This window comes from Euwallacea fornicatus, chromosome 7 (genome assembly GCF_040115645.1).
Source record: "Euwallacea fornicatus isolate EFF26 chromosome 7, ASM4011564v1, whole genome shotgun sequence".
Classification (NCBI taxonomy): domain Eukaryota; kingdom Metazoa; phylum Arthropoda; class Insecta; order Coleoptera; family Curculionidae; genus Euwallacea; species Euwallacea fornicatus.
The window spans coordinates 3,886,271-3,904,710 of record NC_089547.1 but is presented as its reverse complement, the minus strand read 5'-3'; the positions used below and the strand labels follow the sequence as shown (position 1 = coordinate 3,904,710).

Below are 18,440 nucleotides of genomic sequence, written 5' to 3'. Positions count from 1 at the left end.
CTTCATATAGAAAAGGTATACTTAAAACAATATCGTATAGATGACGCCAGGTCGAAACATCGTATTAAATCACGAACACGAAGCGGTCTATCTCAAACTTTAAATATCGATTTATTTTGATATACCTTAAATTTCAAATCCATTGCCAACTTGCTGTGAAATCGATATATTCTGAAAATACATGAAGATACGGCTATAAACTTAAGGGAGGAAAAACAACTCAATAAAATGATACTTCATTATATTGGTAACCGATAATAATTATTAGTTAATAAACAATAATTACATACACTATATTTGTTAATTTTACATACATAATCCACATTATTTATAACTTAAATGTTAAACAATAGTTACGTAGAACTTACCAACAAATCAACAAATGTCCTTAAAAAAATATATTAAAGATGTAAACGGTGTCCTCACATAATGTATTATGCCTCAAAGAAATCGCATTAATTAGTCTCGTAAGAGAAGTTCATTTTTCCTTTACTCACAGAATAGACGAGTTTAACCTTACTAGGCTAAACAATAAATCCTAAGGCTTCGAGAGTGCCTTTGTGCTTAACCTCTGGGAAGCACTTTAATAAATACTCATCAGTTAACAAATTGTGTTCATGTTTTGACATATGGTAGTTTCTCTACCGCTTACCATAAGGCCAGATTGGCATTTGAGGCGCAAATTATAATTAATTATTCTTTCGACTTAATAAATTCTCTACGATAAAACAAAATCCTATTTTTTCCATCTAAACAGCACTTTCTTGTGGCAAAGCAGGTTTTCATTAGTTATCCGTACTAATGAATATGTGTTGATTTCTCATTGACGTTTAATTATAACCACATATGCCACGGTATGTAAATTACTCACCGTGAACGGTTAACATTCGCTTTGCCTCAACTTGTGAAAGACACACCCTCATTCCTACATAACACGACTGTGAAACACACATAAGCCCGCAGGAAAAATATTGTTTATGATACGTGCGAGACTGCCTTTGCCGCACTCGACTGCTGATCAGATCAACTTCAATCGACTTACCATCAAGTATTATTTTGCATCCTGGTTAGGTAAATAACTATAGTAAATTTCAAATAAACGGGCCAAATACAACCCTTCTGACTTTCATCAGGCGCACTATAGCCCTCTAGGTTGACATCTGTCAAACGTCCGTACCGGTGGAATTGGCCCCCGAAATGCCCATTAACTGATTATATTCAAGACTGTTCTCAATGCCAAATAATATTTCACTGCCAACTGGCACGAATGCAGAACCGCCGGTACTGAAATAATTGGATGATTGGAAAAAATTAGTGGTACCAGTAGTATCGGGCGCAGCTACGAACACGCTTTGGGAAGTGTTCGTATTAATTTGTTCCATCAAGAATGGCTGCACGAGGTTGGTTTTAGAGTCAGAAGATGGGTGGTCATCAGTGACCGTTGGGAACTCTACTGGTGTTAATTTTGTCATTTCAGTGCTGTCCAAATTAGAGTTATCTAGAGGCAGTTCGGAAGTTGGACAGGAAGGCTGTGATTGAATGGTTTCTTGGTTCGATGGTACAACGTTATCAACTCTGTAAAAAAATGCTATTTTGCTGTTGTTTCTGACTGGTTTTTTGAGACTAAGCTATAGCTTCATACGAGATTCACGTGGGCCACACGTAAATCCAAAAAACCGAGGGGCCCCATCATTTTCCGGACATGCTTACGTATATATGTCTATATTAAAACTCTTGAACATCAGAAAAGGCATATTTTAAATTTTGATAAATCAGACACGGACAATTGCAGAAATAACGACTTTGTGGTGTGTGAGGAATTAAAATAACATTAGATCTTATTAAAGTAGTTTCATCGCAAAATTCCCCTTGTGCAATAACTATCTATGCAAAACGTACCTCTGAACCATATCGACGTTCTGTAAGTTATAAGGATTTCCCACATACTCTGCATACAATGAAACAGGTTGCACCTCGGTGGCAGTGGTGCTTGGAATGACTGTCGGGCTGTTATATAAGACAGGAAAAGTGTGCTGTTGCAACTGAGGCTGGGGAAGACCTTAAAAATCGATATGTGTATTGTAATCTTCGCAATAAATACCTGTTTCACGCAACTTTAGTTTCAAAATGGTCCAATAAAAGATAATATAGAGGCAATGGAGGGATGCAGCCAAAAGTTCCATCTTGCATTTTTCTTTTTAAGAATTAATTAAATTCTGCCTGTTGGCCTTTTTTATTTAGAGACAAGATTACTAATCTATCGTTAGTAAAATGATTCGACCATGATCTTGGTAGCATGGCTTTAACGTTACGAAAGACACTTACCTTGCGGTGGATTAACTCCGGTAAAACCAGTCAATAAATTGGGCATATAGGGCATGCCCGGTTGCAATGTAGGTTGTAAAATGGAAGAGCTAATAGTAGTTGGGTGTAGAACTGGCTGAGGGGTGAGTGTGGTAGAAACGGTTGTTGTTGCCATTGGAGGCGACGATATTTGTGTGGAATAAGCTGTGCCGATAGGTGTTGACACCATCTGCAACTCCAAAAAGTACATTTCACTGAAGTAAAATTTCGAAAAGTCAAAAATATAGTTTAATATTCAAAATAGTTGTTTTTGTATCTAGGATCGCAGCTTATACGTCAATGATACTATCAACATTTTTTCTCAGACTTACACAAAATCATACATACACATACAAAAAAAATGTATCTATATTATTATTAAAACAAATTTGTATACAAATCTATTGTTCATTTAAACAATCCGTCATATTTGATCCTACCTGTCCTAAATGAGCAAACAAATGTGACGATACTTGCTGTTGCGAGACAGGCGGTTGTAGTATTATACTCGATCTAGTGAGATTTTCAATGTTATGTTGAATCGGATTTACAAACTTTGGTTGTTGCACTTCCTGAGGTTTCTATGAAAGAAAAATATAAGCTAAAAACTGCAAAAAATCAATATGATTTGAAGTGTTTCTTCAAGCACTCATAAGCTAGAAAATTCCAGAACCATCAAAGTGTAATTCAAAGACCAATCTTTCATTCACCTCTTCAACTATTCTCTCTACTTCCGGCTCCTTGAACAACTCATCCTTTAAATTCGGTAAAAATTTGCCGATTTTCTCCCACGTTAAATCCCACAGCTGATTCTGAAATACAGGATTAATGTGTAACCAAACTCGTAAAATTTACAAAGATATAGTACTTTTCCTTCCAGACCGTCAAACGTTCTCGCTGAATTCATAACAAGAAGCATATTTTTTAGTAGTTCAGGAATAGCTTCGTACAAAATATCACTTTTATCAGCATGCATGTACCGATCCATGTAATCTAAAATGTTCGACCAAAGATTGGCGAATGTTGGCAGAGACAAAAGGGGCGTAAGGTGATGTAGAAACACCTAGAAATCCTCAAGATTAATAAAAGAGATATTTGGAGCTAAAAAACATTATTAACCTTTGATAATACTGTGGCGGCTCGGTTTCTAAATTCAGCCATTGCCACTGGTTCCTTAGGATTTATGGATTGTAGTAAATAATTGAGCAATGGGAATAATACTCTATGGAAACATTGCTCCCATTCAGGACCGCTTAAAGTCTGAAGGTCGTGGACTAATAAAGCTCTCTGAAGGAATGCTATGGCACTTATTCTAACCTACAAAGAATGGTATTTGCAGTTCGGGGTCTAAAACAGTGTCTCAAATTCTACCTCTTCTCGTCTATCACAACACATTCTGGCAATACCCTGCAATAAAGGGCACCATCCTTGCGTCCACAAGGAACTTTCCTGGGTAATTTCGCCACCCTCTTCGGCCCACCATTTGAAGATTTGGGCCGTACGAGTATGGAGTGTATGCATTAGATCCAGAAGCTTCACAAAATTATTTCATGCATATAATATGAATAATTTTAATTAATTCTCACCAGGTGGTGATAGCCACTATGCACTTCGTCGTCACTGCTTTCTTCTTCAGGACTACTTGTTGCAGGACTCCTTGTGCTCCTCATTTCTGCTCTTCTTCGGGTTGTAACTTTCCTTTTGATTCTTGAGTCTTTTAAATCTCTATTAATGGAAAGTTTTTTGGCTACAAAATATAAGAAACCAAGAAAGAAGTAAATATACTACGTAACTGCAGTGGCCTTACTGCTGCTGCAGTTACAAAGAAGCCATTGCCTGATGTACCGTTATTTTTGGACCAATCCGTAGAGTGGCTCAAAAAGCAAGTAAAAAATTTACATAATGAATGTACTCACTTTCATGTAGACTAGCTTCGACAAAAGTTCGAATACAATGCACGCAAATATCAAAATTATACGGAGTGATATGAGCTACATCCCTGACTAGAAATGCTAAACTTTCACAGCACTTTATAAGGCTTACTGGGTCATGTGGTCCTAAAATCAAATCCACTTTAATACCTTAATTACCCAATTTAGAAACTTGACTTGCCTAAATTTCTCTCCAGAGCAATTCCGTATTGTGTTGGCGGCACAGTTCTGCCGATAACTGGCTGAACTTCCCCTTCATTTCCCACCTAAAATGTTACCATTTTATCAATAACAATTTATCTTTTAAATATTAATTGCGTACCAGAATCCACCCTCCAGCATTAGGAGTCCCTACAGGAGAATGATGAACAATCAACGGGCTATGTGCCCTTTGATTATTATTATGCTTAGGACTCTTAGTTAATTCAGAATCGGAAGTGTATCCTCGATCTGATATTACACTCTCTTCGTCACTATTTACTTGAGTTTCACCATCAGATTTAGTGCCACCTAGAATATATTATCAGTAATACGTTTGCATATAAATTATACAGAGTATCTCAAAAAGAATGGCACCTAAAATATCAACTTTTGGATTCGGTCAAATTAAACTAAATCACTATATTTTTATGTAGTGTATTTATAACTAGCTATACCTTGGTCGACACAGGCAGTTCCATCATCAGCTACCGGTTTAGGTGGTTGAGCACCCGCACCCACACATTCAAGCAAAGTGAAAATTATGGTCCAATCAGCACTGGTGTGAATGTTTTGAGCAGACGTTTTTAATAACTCGTAAAGACCGAATGAAATTTGCTTCGATATTCTATCAAATTAAACACTTATTAACCACCAAAATAGAACACAAACAAAAGACCTTACCTGCATAACGTGGTGCTTTTTAAGAGCAACAGCATTCTTAAAGATTGAATGACTATTGGACACATATCTTCATTTCGCATTAGTCTTATTGCAATGCGCAACAACCCTATTACCGATCGTTCCAAAAGGAATTGATAATCAAAAACTGACGCGTTCATAACCAGGGTGTAAATATGATCTCTTACTGGTTGCCAAATTGTTATTACGCGATCCCTGGAAATACGTGATCAAATATAGCTGCCTCAGTGCCTTGATTTTGAGAAATGAACCTATTTTGTATTACGATTTTGAACATTAATTCCATAAAAAATACTGTAACGTTTTCGTTGTAATTGTAGCCCAGGCTTTTTTGCACATCAGGGCCCCTCGACAGCTCAATCAAAGATTTGACTAGTTCTAGAAGTGCTTCTTCATGCAAAAATTTGGAATCTGTTATCAATTGATCTAGAACATAAATCCATAATGTATTTATTATTTAATTCCCTTCACATAATTTTTAACTTTCGTAAATAGTCTAAGCCTACGTTAGCTTACCTAAGTTACAATCTTTAATACAATCTTTGGCTAAATCCATAAATTGTTGTTCTTCCGGAGTCGGGATTTTTGACAAATTTTCAGCTGACACCATGTAGGAATAAATTGAACTGAATAGTCCCGTGTCCTGCTTTTGCAAATTCTCAATCTCTTCATATCTTAACACAATTTTGCCACTTTTATCTATGAAATCCTCCGGTTCTACGTAACCCCTCGGTAAAAGATTGTTGCTGAAAAGGTAAAATGACGTTTTCTAAACACCCTAAACAAGCAACACCCAACTCACCTATATAACGACAAAATCAAATCCAAAACATGTTTCCAACCCTCTCTGACAACATCTCCATGAAGATGAACCAAACTAAACACCGTTTTTAAGGCGAGTTGCGCTTTTGGATTTGAACCAAAGATAATCTAGAAAATAAACACGTTAAAAAGAAAAAAAAAGCAAAACCCAGGCCATACTGTTATGTTATGTTGCCTTCTTTGACTATAAAACACAGTAAATTTGCATAGTGAAACTACTAGTTTATCCAGCTTTTCTGACATTCCAAAATTGGCGGCGACTAAGGCGCACTTTTCAAAACCATTCATGACATGCTTGTAAACTGGGATTTCTTCGGATCGGTCGTAAATAAAACTTAATGCGGATACCAATGATCCATAGATTAGATTAAATAGTTCTGAGTCGTAAGTTCCTGAAAATAAGTTTAAATATACATGTGTACTATTAAAATGAGAAACCCCACCTGGGGGAATGTGATAATAATCTCCTTCACTGGATCCTCCTTTTCTTAGTAAAACTTTCCAAAGGTAATTCTCCCGAATTAAACCACCGTGTTCTGAAGGCATAACAATCTCATCATCTCTAAAGATTCAATAAATAAAAAGTGAATTAAACCCATTCATGATCTTACTTTATGGCAGCATAAATTTCAGCCAACATTTTGTCTTCGAAGTCGTTCCCTCCATTCACTCCTTGAAGATTTTTTTTAAACGCAGATTCCGACATTGGAACAGTCTGTTTCTTCGCGTTTTGATTGTGTTGATCTACGTTTAACATTATAACCGCGTAAGCTAAAGTGAATGCGGAATCTACATCGGCAAATGGTTCTCCATTGCTTTTCTAAAGAGAAGATTAATTACTTCATAAATGCACTTGCATATAGACCAACATTCTTACATGCCAATGTTCAGCAAACTGCTCTAATATTAACGAAATGGTAGGAGCTTCGCCGGGTAATCTGAATGCTTCCAGGAAGCTTCTGAGAGCTTCATCGATTCGGACGCCCTCGAAATTGAACGTTTTCACATATGCCTCCAATATATTTAAATTGTTTCGATTACTAATGTATTCTCCTAAAAACAAAATGTTTTTTAGGGGCTTTTCTTGCACTAAAAAAACAAAACAGTGCTTAGAACTCACCAATCATTTTCTTGTCTAACGACGGGTTCTCTCGCAAAAACATCGCAATTTCATGACAATCTAACTCCGATTTCAGAACACCATGCTCCTGGAAGAACTGTACCCCTTTTTTTGGTTTCGTATTAAAATGGTCCGTTCCCTGAGGCAACCACTAATAAAACTCTTTGTTAGTGTAGAATTTTAACAATAATTAAAAACATATATACCTTTTTAATACTTTTCCTCGCTAACAAATCGTTGAGAGGTGGTATCTCAGAGGCGTATTTTACTCTGTTATTTTTGCTAATAATATTTCCTATGTGTTCCATAGGCTCACTGCCTTCACTTGCGATTGAACGTGTATCCACGGACACTCCATTAAGAGATTTAGCTTCGGAACAATGCGTCTCAATACCTGTATATCATAATGCCTATGAACGTACGTTTAAATACAAAAAATATACCGGGTGGTCTTTTTAAGTGCCTTCGTTCACTACCAATATTTACGAAACGGCTGGACTAACAAAAAGGTTGTTGACGTTAATAAGATTACCATCTGCGAAGGTCATATAGAAAATTTTACCAGTGTTGTCACATACTGAATAACGATTAAGATATTTAGGAAAATAGTTTACGACCTAGAAGTCATATACGTAAACTACTTTTCCAAATGTCACATAAATCATTCAACGTAAGACAACAACGTAAAGGTAAAAGAGCTGCACAAACGGTAAGTTTTTTTGGCATTTGACTAATGTTGTAATCCTAGCCTTTTCGGAAATAACAACGCACTGAAGCGACACCCATAAAACCACATAACGGACGATTCCCTATGTCTGTTCGTTACAAACTTTTGTATTTTTTCAAATCATATATAAATGAAAGTTGTTTTTCGACTACAATGAGCCGCTTCAAAACTGAATATTTTGCTTTTAAAATAGCGCCACGTGCAGAAATTCAAAGGTTGACGCTTTTTTTGTTTTCACAATAGAAAGTCACCATTTTTATTTTATATTTAGATTCTCCATCTCCGTTAAGTTATTAATTCAGAACGTCCATTGAATGTCAACAATTATTTGTTTATTAACCCAGTGGTCACAAAAAAGATGTTCTACAGATGTTTTACGTAGGTACTAGATTAGCAACCTAACAGTACCCACCAGGATTAGATAAAAACATTCAAATGCACACACATTTTAGAAATTCGGCCGCCGAATAGAGAGCATTATTCAGGAAATCTTTTTGTATTTAAAATTTATGAACAGTACCGTTTCTTGTTTTAGGGGAATAGTCCTTCACATGACAGCTCCAACATAGAGACAGGGAAGAAAACCTATCTGTACCCCAATTTGTAACCCAGAAAATGCTGATCTTTAATGTTTCCTTAAATTTTGAAATTTAAAGTTTGTAACCTGTTAACTCCAAGCAGGATTTATCCTACCCGTATTACATTAGATAGACAACAGCCAAGAAATTCATGCACAATGCTTCAAACAAATACCTTCCATAACTGTAATAAGAGCATCCAAAGAGAGTAAATGTGTATGCCAAACGCCATTCATAGCGGAGAGCGCGTTTTTCGACAACAGCTTGGATAAATCCTCATACAAATTCGTACAATACATATCACAGTCGTAGTTAAGGTACAACTCATTAACAAATCCGGGAATTCTCCACAGTTGCAGAATATTGTCCAAAGCCACTTCTTTATGCTCATAAGTCACCTTTAGAACAATTAATTTATCAGCTGAAACATATAACATGCTAGATCTTACTTTTTGATTATCACTAACTATAATTTCCATTAATTTTGATAGACATTTCTCCATTTGGAATTTTAAATGTCTTCTCAAAGATTCAAACATTAGAAATGAGACTTGGAGATCAGCGGCAAATATTGAAATTCGCTCTGTTGTTAAGAGCTAAAATAAATCTGAATTAGTCAATAAAACTGCATTTAAATTAAACCGAGTTTCGCCTTTACACAAAATAAATTTCGGCACAGGTCATCTTTAACTAAGGCTAACAAAGTGGCGTGTTTGCCGATATTATCAGCACCTACTTCAAATGCCACAGTTAACAGAGTCAGCCCAAGATGGATCATCACCTCTGAATTCTGTTTGTCATTGGGGTTGCAAAGGCTTATTAGAAATCTATAAATAACGTAAAACACTTCTTTCGCACATAATGCAAAGCTTGCGAGGTGAAGTTACCTGAACAATTCCCTAACACACGCTAGTCCATATGGGAACAAAACTAAATCGTCTTGGAGTTGTGGAGTAAACCGTATACCTCTTGGGTTAATATAATCTCTAGCGATTTCATTTTGAGAGACACACTGACCATCTGAGACTGAGAGTTCCCTATTTAAAGAAATGTCTGTTGTTACGGATGAGCGCGATTCAGTGTCAGGCAGTAAAGAATCAAATTCAGTTTCTTGGTTGTCCTAAAACAAAGAAAACGCTTCTTTTGGTCTCAGTTACTTATAAATTCAGTGAAACGACTCTTTAAATGCGTCAAAATGCATTCAAACTCTTTTATATTTCCTTACCTTCTCATCTATGTGTTCTAATTGAGACCTTTCTTTGGTATTATCTACTGCTATATTTTCAGACATGTTCTTTTCTTCATTTGCATTCACTGACACTGGACTGTCACCTAAAGCATAAAGAAATAGGAATTTTTATTGAAGCAGCTTTAATAACAATTAAAACACTAAATAAAAGATGTATCCATAGACTCACCATTATTTTGCATCATTTGGCCTTGCATGTCTACAACGTTTCCTGAGGGTGACTGAATCTCAACTGAAACTGTGGGTTTAGCACCCTGAATCTGTAAACTTCCAGGCCTGAAATTATTGTCAATCATATCTGCAAATAAAATAAAATTCCAAAATCAATAAACAACTTATAATTACTGAAATTAAATCAACCTTTATCACTTGTAATGCTCCTTTTCCTAAATGAGTGGCGATTTCTCTTTTTTGCTCTAGTCTGTTCCGTTCCAGCTTGCATCTTCAATTGCTTAATGCCTACAGCCCTAACATCATCAGAGAACTGAGGAAGGCGCATAAAAACCAATTGAACCATATCTTTCAAATAATGCTCCGCCGTCTTCTTTAGTAGCTCTGTAATTATAAAACTCAAGTGCCATATTCTAAAATGAAGACTAATTAATGTAAGTACCATGAATCCTAGTTTCAAAGCATATTCTGAAACAGCTCAACATAATTTCACACAAACTTTCATTAGTCAACATAGCCCCCTCAGGAGCCAGAGTTAATGTTCTTAAGACTTGCAATATTCTCATGAGAACTACTCCATCTGATGATTGATCAGTTCCAATAAACCTTGCATGAGTAACTGCATCTGCTATATTATATACAGTATGTGGAACTGTAGCATGTGTAGGATCTACAACATAAAGGTTGCAATAATAAAAAACTGACCAAAAGAAGGGCTTTTGAGGACATTTCTCCCAACATGAATTTGTTATTTCATATGCCCAATTTCAATTGCATCAGAGAAAGAAAAAAATTCAAAATAAAAGCAAATTGTTAATACTTCGTGTGTCAATTGCAGAGCACTACTAATTCACAAGTTAAAAATTGATATTTACTTACCAATTAAACCATAAGACAAAAACTTGTTAATGGCAGCTAGAGCTAAGCTGGTAACAGGTCCACTTGTATCCTCACTTCTGATAACATCCAGAAATGGAAACAAAAACACATCAGGTTCTATAAGCCTTAGATCTTCTACCTTGGTAAGAATGTCCTTTAAGTTCTGGAAATTCCTCATTAAAACGTCCGTTTCTTCGTCTTGATATGAATGTGACTGCCATCTTACACCTAGAAGGTACAAAATATTCAGCTGTAGTTGGTTTATAGTTGCAAATGAGAGATTTCGATAGAAGTGATTACTTATAACTTCCAAAAACTGGGGGAAAGGTGCTAAGCAAAGATAAAAGAACGTTGTTACATATTGTTGTAATGGTAACCATGGAAAGAAGCATTCAAGTTAATAAAACAGTAGCAATTAGTATAATTTTTTTGAAAAACAGGATGATTGTACTTTTGTACCTCTTTTAATGGCAGTCATCAATATGGTCATTTCGCCTTTGACAACGAAGATTCCATTGTTTGGCAGAGCCATTTTGGTATGTTCTGTAAGTAAACGGTGTAAATATTTAATTTCCTTAACACTAAATTACATTTTCTCTCTCAACCACTTCATAGAAACTTTTAAAGTTCAATCCATATTTAATAATACCCAGATACCAAAATTTTAATTTACACGTCACCCGTCAGGAATAAATGAATTAAAAAAATCTGTCAGTGTCAGTGTATTGATCAGGTGTTATTTGAGAAATGACGTTTGAAAACATGGCGCTCTCCAATCAGGAAAGAGAATGCATGTCAAATTAGTGATTCTGACGTTTTTCCACTATAGAGCGATATCAAGACATTATTTATTGGATTTTTATGTATTTGTATATATGTTTATTTATTATTATTAATGTTTATAAACAACCAATTATATTGAAAATATCAAATAAAATTTAATACAGATAATTGTGTTTAGTTTATACTAAGATAACAGTGGCATGATGAACTAAACTCATTGGTAGGATTCAAGCCTTTCAGATAAATATATTTAAATGATCACTAGTCTCCATTATCGACCGTATTTCGCGTTGATAAAACTGACAAAAATATGCTCATATTCCAGAGGGTTTCCAATTTATTAAAAAGCCAAACATGTGCCTTTTCTAGCTTCCTTAAAAAATATTCCCAACAACCACATCATGAAATTGTATTCAACTATTTACAAGGGCATCATGAAGGCATAGCAGTTTTAGGTAAGTTAAGCTGATTAAGATTGAAAAAGCTACTTTCATTATATCATATTTTAAGGTTTCAAGAGACCTGAGCAGCGCAATGCATTCAGCACACGTTTGGTGAATGAACTTCATCACTACATTGACAAAATAAAATATGAAAATATTGCTAAAGTTGTAATTTTACGAAGCATGGTACCAAAAGTATTCTGTGCTGGTGCTGACCTAAAAGAAAGGGCAGAAATGACCCCTAGACAAGTTGCTTGCTTTGTTACGAATTTGAGGAATCTTATGACTAAATTGCAAAATGTTCCTGTACCTGTTTTAGCAGCAATAGATGGTATTGCTTTAGGTAGACACATTAGTATAGATTACATTCAATTAGATTATAATAATTAAATTTTAGGAGGAGGGTTAGAAATAGCCTTAGCCTGTGACATTCGGGTGGCCTCTGTAGATTCCAAAATGGGTTTGGTTGAAACAAAATTAGCAATAATACCAGGTGCTGGAGGTACTCAAAGATTGTCACGAATAGTGAACCCATCAGTAGCCAAAGAATTAATCTATACTGCTAAAATTATTGATGGAAGTACTGCTTTTAAATTAGGTAATAAAACTCTGATAGAGCTTTACCTTCTAGTCATAATAAAATGATATTACAAAGGTCTAGTTAACCATGTAGTGGAACAAGATGAAAAGGGAGAAAGTGCATATCATAAGTGTGTTGATATTGCTGAGGATATTTTACCTAATGGACCATTGGCTGTGCAAATGGCAAAACAAGCCATCAGTAGGGGTATCGAAGTAGATTTAAATACAGGTAAACAGATTTTTTTTTTAATTAAAAATAAAATATTTTAAATAGATTTAGTACTCCTGCAGACTACAGGCTAAATCTTGAAATTGTATCATTATATGGATATAAAATTGATGGATGCGCGCACGGACAATTAAGCAACAGGCTATATTGTCAGTAAACTAAAAGTCTGTAATTTGCAATAGCCTCTAGTTTACACTTATGGGGACACACACTGGCGTAATAGCGCTGCTGATAATAAATGTCAGCACGCAGCAGTATGGTGGCGGTGGCATCCCTAAAAACATAAAAACGATTTATCCTATTGCGTGTTCTTTTCTTTAAGGTTTGGCCATTGAAGAAGCCTGTTATGCTCAAATAATTCCTACCAAAGACCGATTGGAAGGCTTATCAGCTTTTAAAGAAAAAAGAAAGCCTGAATACAAGGGTAAATAAAAAATAAGTCAGTGTTTAAATTATACGACAATTAAAGTAAGGTACTATGGATGGAATAGGTCAATATTTTTGTACTGGGTTATTTGTATAAATTTGACATACTTTTTATCTTATAAATATATGTTTTATATTTGGGAAATAACACAGGCTTTTTATTAATGAGCTATATAAATATTACCCATTCTTCCCAACAACCACTATCAAATACTGGTTTGGACTGTAAAATTGGGTCAATGCTATAAATGAAATAATTCTTCAAGTTGCTTTCTTGTATCTTCTGGGTTGACTACTTTGTGGCCAATAGTTCTCACATCTTTAAAGATTTCATAATCATTGCCCCCTATCTCTGTCTTGTCACCAAAGAAATGTATTTCATCATAACCTAAACAGCAAGAGTTAATATAAAAATAGAATAATAAATCAATCAAAATACTGTACTTTCATCTTCCAAATGTCTTAAACAGTATGTTTTATCCCATCCATTTGGGAACACATCAAAACTGATTTGGCCTCCTATACTATATGTAAAACCAAAATCTGGAAATTGTTGTTTAATTGCTGTAATCATCTTTTCACGTATTTTGTGTTCTTTGTCATATTTCTCAAATGCATCTCTTTCTTCTTGTGAGCAAGCCCTGCCTGAATGTGTTTATATTCCATTAGGGACTAATTTTACATCAGAAAATAAATTGATTCACCTATAGGAGATACATTTAGCATTCCTACTCTGAATTCAATAAAAGTGCCTCTTTTCACAGGAAGAATAACCTTTGAAAGATATCCAAGCATAAAATTAATTAATGTCTGCAATTTCTCCTCGCCTATGAATTTTTGAATACTCTGAGTTTCTAAACATGAATTTGATTAAAAAATATCTAAACCATTAAAACAGGTACAACCTCCCGCCTTTCCATTTTTAAACCATAATAGGCCGTTTTCCGTAAAAACATAATTATATCTGTGTATTACATCATCTCCAAGCATCTGCTCTGCAATTTTCTTAAAATCTGAACCACCCACAAGTCCTGGAAGAAAAAAATTAAATAAAAATTGGAAATAGACTTTACGCTAATATGAAGGAGTTAAGATTAATTTTATACCTATAGAGCAAAAGGGCTTTAGTTTAGTTTGTAAAAATTCCTCAAATTTAGGATTAATATTATTTCTTGGTTTAGTCAGAGTTCCATCCACGTCGAAAAGGCAGAGAATTTTCCTGCCAGTCATAATGAAAAAAAAATGGGGATAACGTGCAATTATTTGAACCTTTACTAGGAACCCCTTCCCCTTTTCTGTCAGTCCTTGCCTCCCGTTCTCCAACAATGAAGTGGAAGTTTGTACTGCTTTTGATAAAATTTTGTAGTTTTGTCTACGTTACATGTGAAAAAAATGTGTTTGCTGGCAAAAAAAATGCATTACTAATTATAGGTGAGCCCCGATATATTTTATCACTGTACTTCGAATGAATTGTCCACGTAAACCTTTTCGTTTTTCTGCTGTTACACTTAGCGTTAATGTAAACATTTCATTTAAGGTTATTTGATTGCGGCTACGTCATCAAAACCTTGAACTTGATAAGTTACTGTCAGTAATGAGAACAAGCGCTGAAACATGTTCAATAGGATAGGCAAACCATCTTACAACTCCCAGAATCACTAAAAGAGGAAAATTGATCAATTCAACTTTTTTACCAATAGTCCAGACTAAAAATTTCATTTTCATATTTACATGTTTCTATGAAATCTAGTTTCTGAGATTTTTATACCACGTATCAATTAATCTTGCCTCCAATAACGCTTCGGAAAAGATTGATATGATAATGTTGACGCCATATATCAGCAATTAACACCTTTACGATGTCATTTTTCCGCCAAAGCTGCATCGTGCGTTAGAACATATACAGGGATGATTCAGAATTAAATGTACTTATCTTACCAGGGGGTATGATAATGATTGATTATTAAAAAAAAACTCGCAGGCGCTGTTAACGTTAAACATATACTAAACATCTGAAAAATAATTTATAACAAAGGAATTTATCGTTCATTTGACATTTCAACGCCCACTTTAGTTTTTTTAACGACCCCCTTAACCCCCCATAGTTCTAAGTCACCCACATGACAAATCACACTTGATATTTTTACTAAGATACAGGGTGATTCAATCTTTTTGTCACATTTTCTATTGGACGCAGAACGTCCAAATTTTAATTAGTTGCACCAGGCATCGTAGAGGGTTTTTACGAATTCAATGGGTATTCCCTACATTCTGCGCATAAACATAACAGTCACTACTGCGCAACCTGCCCTGTGATAATAATACCCAAACAACATTGCGCCTTTCGTTACAGCGGATGACGGGGGCTTTGAAATGGGAGCTTACTTAAACAAAATATGCCAAACACCAAATCTCGACAATCTGGCGAAAAAAAGTTTAATTTTCAATAAGGCTTTCACTTCTGTTAGCAGTTGTTCTCCCAGGTAGGTCGTTTTGCAGTTCGTAATTTTCCTACAATTTTACTTATTATTAAAGACTTCATTCTTAGCCGTTCAACGATTTTAACGGGCATGCCATCGCACGAAAATGGAATGTACGGTCTTCATCAAGGGGTGCATCATTTTGATTCTTTAGAAGTCGACAGTTTACCCAAGATTCTTCGCAGACACTCAATCCACACAGGTGAAATCAACGCAATTTATTGATCATCTTCAAATATCTTTTCGCTGAACACTGACTCGCAGGGATCATCGGAAAGAAACATGTCGGACCAGTGGACGTCTATCCATTTGACTATGCCCAGACTGAAGAAAATAATTCGATATTGCAAGTAGGGAGAAACATCACTTACATTAAACTTTTAACTAGAGAATTTCTAAACAACACCAAGGACAAGTAAGTCGTAGAACAATTTCTTCTATATCAATTTCAAAACCGATTTCTTAGGCCCTTCTTCCTATACATCGCCTTCCATGATCCTCATCGATGCGGCCATACCAATCCCCAATATGGAGAGTTCTGCGAACGTTTTGGCAATGGAGAAGAAGGTTATTACTTATGCAAATTTGAATCTTGGGTTTCAATAAATCAATCTCTTCATAGGTATGGGGTTAATACCTGATTGGACACCAATCTACTACCAGTGGGACGAAATAGTGCCTCCATATTATATCCCTGATACTGAGGCCGCACGTAAAGACATAGATGCTCAGTATATCACAATGTCCAGGCTGGATCAAGGTAAAATGCTGCAAACTCTCTCTCCTCTATCACTTTAGAAATACTTTTTCTCTAATATTAGGAGTCGGCTTAGTCCTCCAAGAGCTGCAAGATGCAGGTCACCTAGACGACACCCTTGTAATTTTTAGCTCAGATAACGGGATACCTTTTCCAAATGGCAGGACTAATCTTTATGATTCTGGTATTGCCGAGCCGATGTTCATTTCCTCTCCTATTCATCGGGAAAGAAGGAATCAAATTACAAATTCTTTGGCCAGCCTTCTTGGTGTGTACGACCTGAAAATATAAACTCGCTGCTTTAAATTATTGTTTTCTTTCCACAGATATTGTACCAACGCTGTTAGATTGGTATGGAATAAGTGAAAACGTGAGTCAGAACTGGGAAACTAACAATGTTGAAGGGAAAAGAAATTTAACTGGGAAAAGTTTATTGCCCTTATTAATCAAAGAACCCGAAGATAAATCTAATGAAGCAATTTTTGCCAGCCACAACTTACATGAGATAACAATGTACTATCCGATGAGAATGATAAGAACGCAACAATACAAATTAATACACAATCTTAATTATGCGTCTCCTTTTCCAATAGACGAAGACTTTTACTTATCTCCTACATTCCAGGTAAGGTTCTTGCCTAATAATACAAAAAGATCTTTACAACTTGCTTGCAAATGGAGCCTTAATGAACTTTGATTTACAGGATTTGCTTAATCGTACAAAATCACACGAACCGACTAACTGGTTCAAAACCCTCAAATCTTATTATAATAGGCCGGAATGGGAATTGTACAACCTTAAAGTAGATCCTGCAGAAGTCAATAATTTAGCTTCAAAACCTAGTATGATGGGGGTATTTAATCAGTTAAAGAAAAGACTTTTTGAATGGCAAAAAGATACGCAAGATCCTTGGATATGCGCACCTCATGCAGTGCTAGAGAATCAAGGCAATTACAAAAATAATCCTTCGTGCTTGGATCTAGATAATACCGCGTGAATGCTGCTGGTGGCTTGAAATTTGTAATAGTAATATCTATGTTTTTATTATAATTTTGTAAGATTAGTAGGAAGGAAATTGTCGAATTATTATCGAAATCGTAGATAACATCAAAATGAAAAATATTAAAACTAAAATATATTTATTGTCAATGAATGTATACACAGAAAAATTTACATTAATAAAATTTGTGACATATAAACCCCGAATAAATTAATAAATACGAATATCTACAATAATTTGGTATTAAAAATATGAGTAAACAACAATCCATAATAACGATAAAAATTACTTACGCATTCAGAATCAAGTTCAGAATGTGAAAACTGTATTAAACAATGTTTGTGCTTCAATTATTTGTTATTCCTACATTTTAAAGCTCATGGTTTTCATTAAATCTCTAATGGAAAGTATCACATTATGGCTGATGGTAAGTTAACTTCTACACTTCATAATAGACAGTGTCATAAATAATTTCAGCAAAATTTGATAAACTGCATGTTAAAATGGTGTTAAAATGTAATTCAACTCTAAGTAAATAGAGAAATATAGTAGAAAACTATACATCTAAACTATCTCTAATGGACAGTTTTAACTTGAATAATTAGACTTGGTTGCATGTATTGCAAATTTCAAATTTACTTGTGACCTCAGTTTCTATTTTATAACTTTTAAAAAATATCAACCCACAAGTGAAAGTATTAATTTTTTTAAATGGAATTAGATCCAGGAAGAGCTGCACCTGCTGTTAAAGTAATAAAGCAGAGATTCTTATAACTGCTAGTGAGGAAAAACTATTCATTTGAATTAGTTTTAATATATGATATCTGAACACTAAACGATGAGTATAAGATCCAGCAAAAGCATTGGAATCTAAAATAATTAATAATAACTAAAACTGGCCATTATATCACAAGAAAGCATCTGTAAATATCATAATATTAAATAACCCTAGGGTTAAATTATTAATGTACCTACTCATGTCCTGGAAAGAATAATATCCACAAAGACCAATACAGGGT

The 18,440-nt window shown here is 34.9% G+C and overlaps 4 protein-coding genes across 4 annotated transcripts; 2 read left to right on the top strand and 2 right to left on the bottom strand.

Moving 5' to 3' along the window:
* Positions 1-224: 224 nt before the first annotated feature.
* Positions 225-11,419, bottom strand: garz (Sec7 domain-containing protein garz). The gene is made up of 33 exons (XM_066283510.1): positions 11,180-11,419; positions 10,721-10,948; positions 10,284-10,511; positions 10,031-10,225; positions 9,840-9,968; positions 9,647-9,753; positions 9,309-9,541; positions 9,080-9,248; positions 8,871-9,017; positions 8,597-8,819; positions 7,323-7,510; positions 7,117-7,267; positions 6,874-7,049; positions 6,608-6,816; positions 6,440-6,558; positions 6,156-6,388; positions 5,977-6,104; positions 5,691-5,920; positions 5,426-5,600; positions 5,157-5,369; positions 4,931-5,100; positions 4,597-4,784; positions 4,456-4,540; positions 4,260-4,400; positions 3,930-4,090; positions 3,715-3,876; positions 3,463-3,660; positions 3,212-3,406; positions 3,054-3,155; positions 2,784-2,924; positions 2,326-2,533; positions 1,900-2,059; positions 225-1,575 (listed from the first exon to the last, which is right to left on the bottom strand). Exons 1-33 carry the CDS (start codon positions 11,250-11,252, stop codon positions 1,164-1,166), a joined length of 5,877 nt encoding a protein of 1,958 aa, XP_066139607.1. The 5' UTR covers positions 11,253-11,419; the 3' UTR covers positions 225-1,163.
* A 167-nt stretch (positions 11,420-11,586) lies between these two features.
* Positions 11,587-13,331, top strand: LOC136339922 (methylglutaconyl-CoA hydratase, mitochondrial). Its single transcript, XM_066283538.1, has 5 exons — positions 11,587-11,958; positions 12,014-12,289; positions 12,344-12,544; positions 12,602-12,757; positions 13,080-13,331. Exons 1-5 carry the CDS (start codon positions 11,814-11,816, stop codon positions 13,187-13,189), a joined length of 888 nt encoding a protein of 295 aa, XP_066139635.1. The 5' UTR covers positions 11,587-11,813; the 3' UTR covers positions 13,190-13,331.
* Positions 13,292-14,479, bottom strand: Pmm2 (phosphomannomutase). The gene is made up of 5 exons (XM_066283543.1): positions 14,290-14,479; positions 14,089-14,214; positions 13,888-14,037; positions 13,628-13,828; positions 13,292-13,571 (listed from the first exon to the last, which is right to left on the bottom strand). The coding sequence occupies exons 1-5, from the start codon at positions 14,411-14,413 to the stop codon at positions 13,426-13,428; spliced, it is 747 nt and encodes a 248-aa protein (XP_066139640.1). The 5' UTR covers positions 14,414-14,479; the 3' UTR covers positions 13,292-13,425.
* An 11-nt stretch (positions 14,480-14,490) lies between these two features.
* Positions 14,491-17,657, top strand: Sgsh (N-sulfoglucosamine sulfohydrolase). The gene is made up of 9 exons (XM_066283537.1): positions 14,491-14,614; positions 15,537-15,666; positions 15,732-15,865; positions 15,928-16,078; positions 16,130-16,230; positions 16,286-16,423; positions 16,485-16,688; positions 16,747-17,045; positions 17,125-17,657. The coding sequence occupies exons 1-9, from the start codon at positions 14,509-14,511 to the stop codon at positions 17,416-17,418; spliced, it is 1,557 nt and encodes a 518-aa protein (XP_066139634.1). The 5' UTR covers positions 14,491-14,508; the 3' UTR covers positions 17,419-17,657.
* The last annotated feature ends 783 nt before the right edge of the window (positions 17,658-18,440 follow it).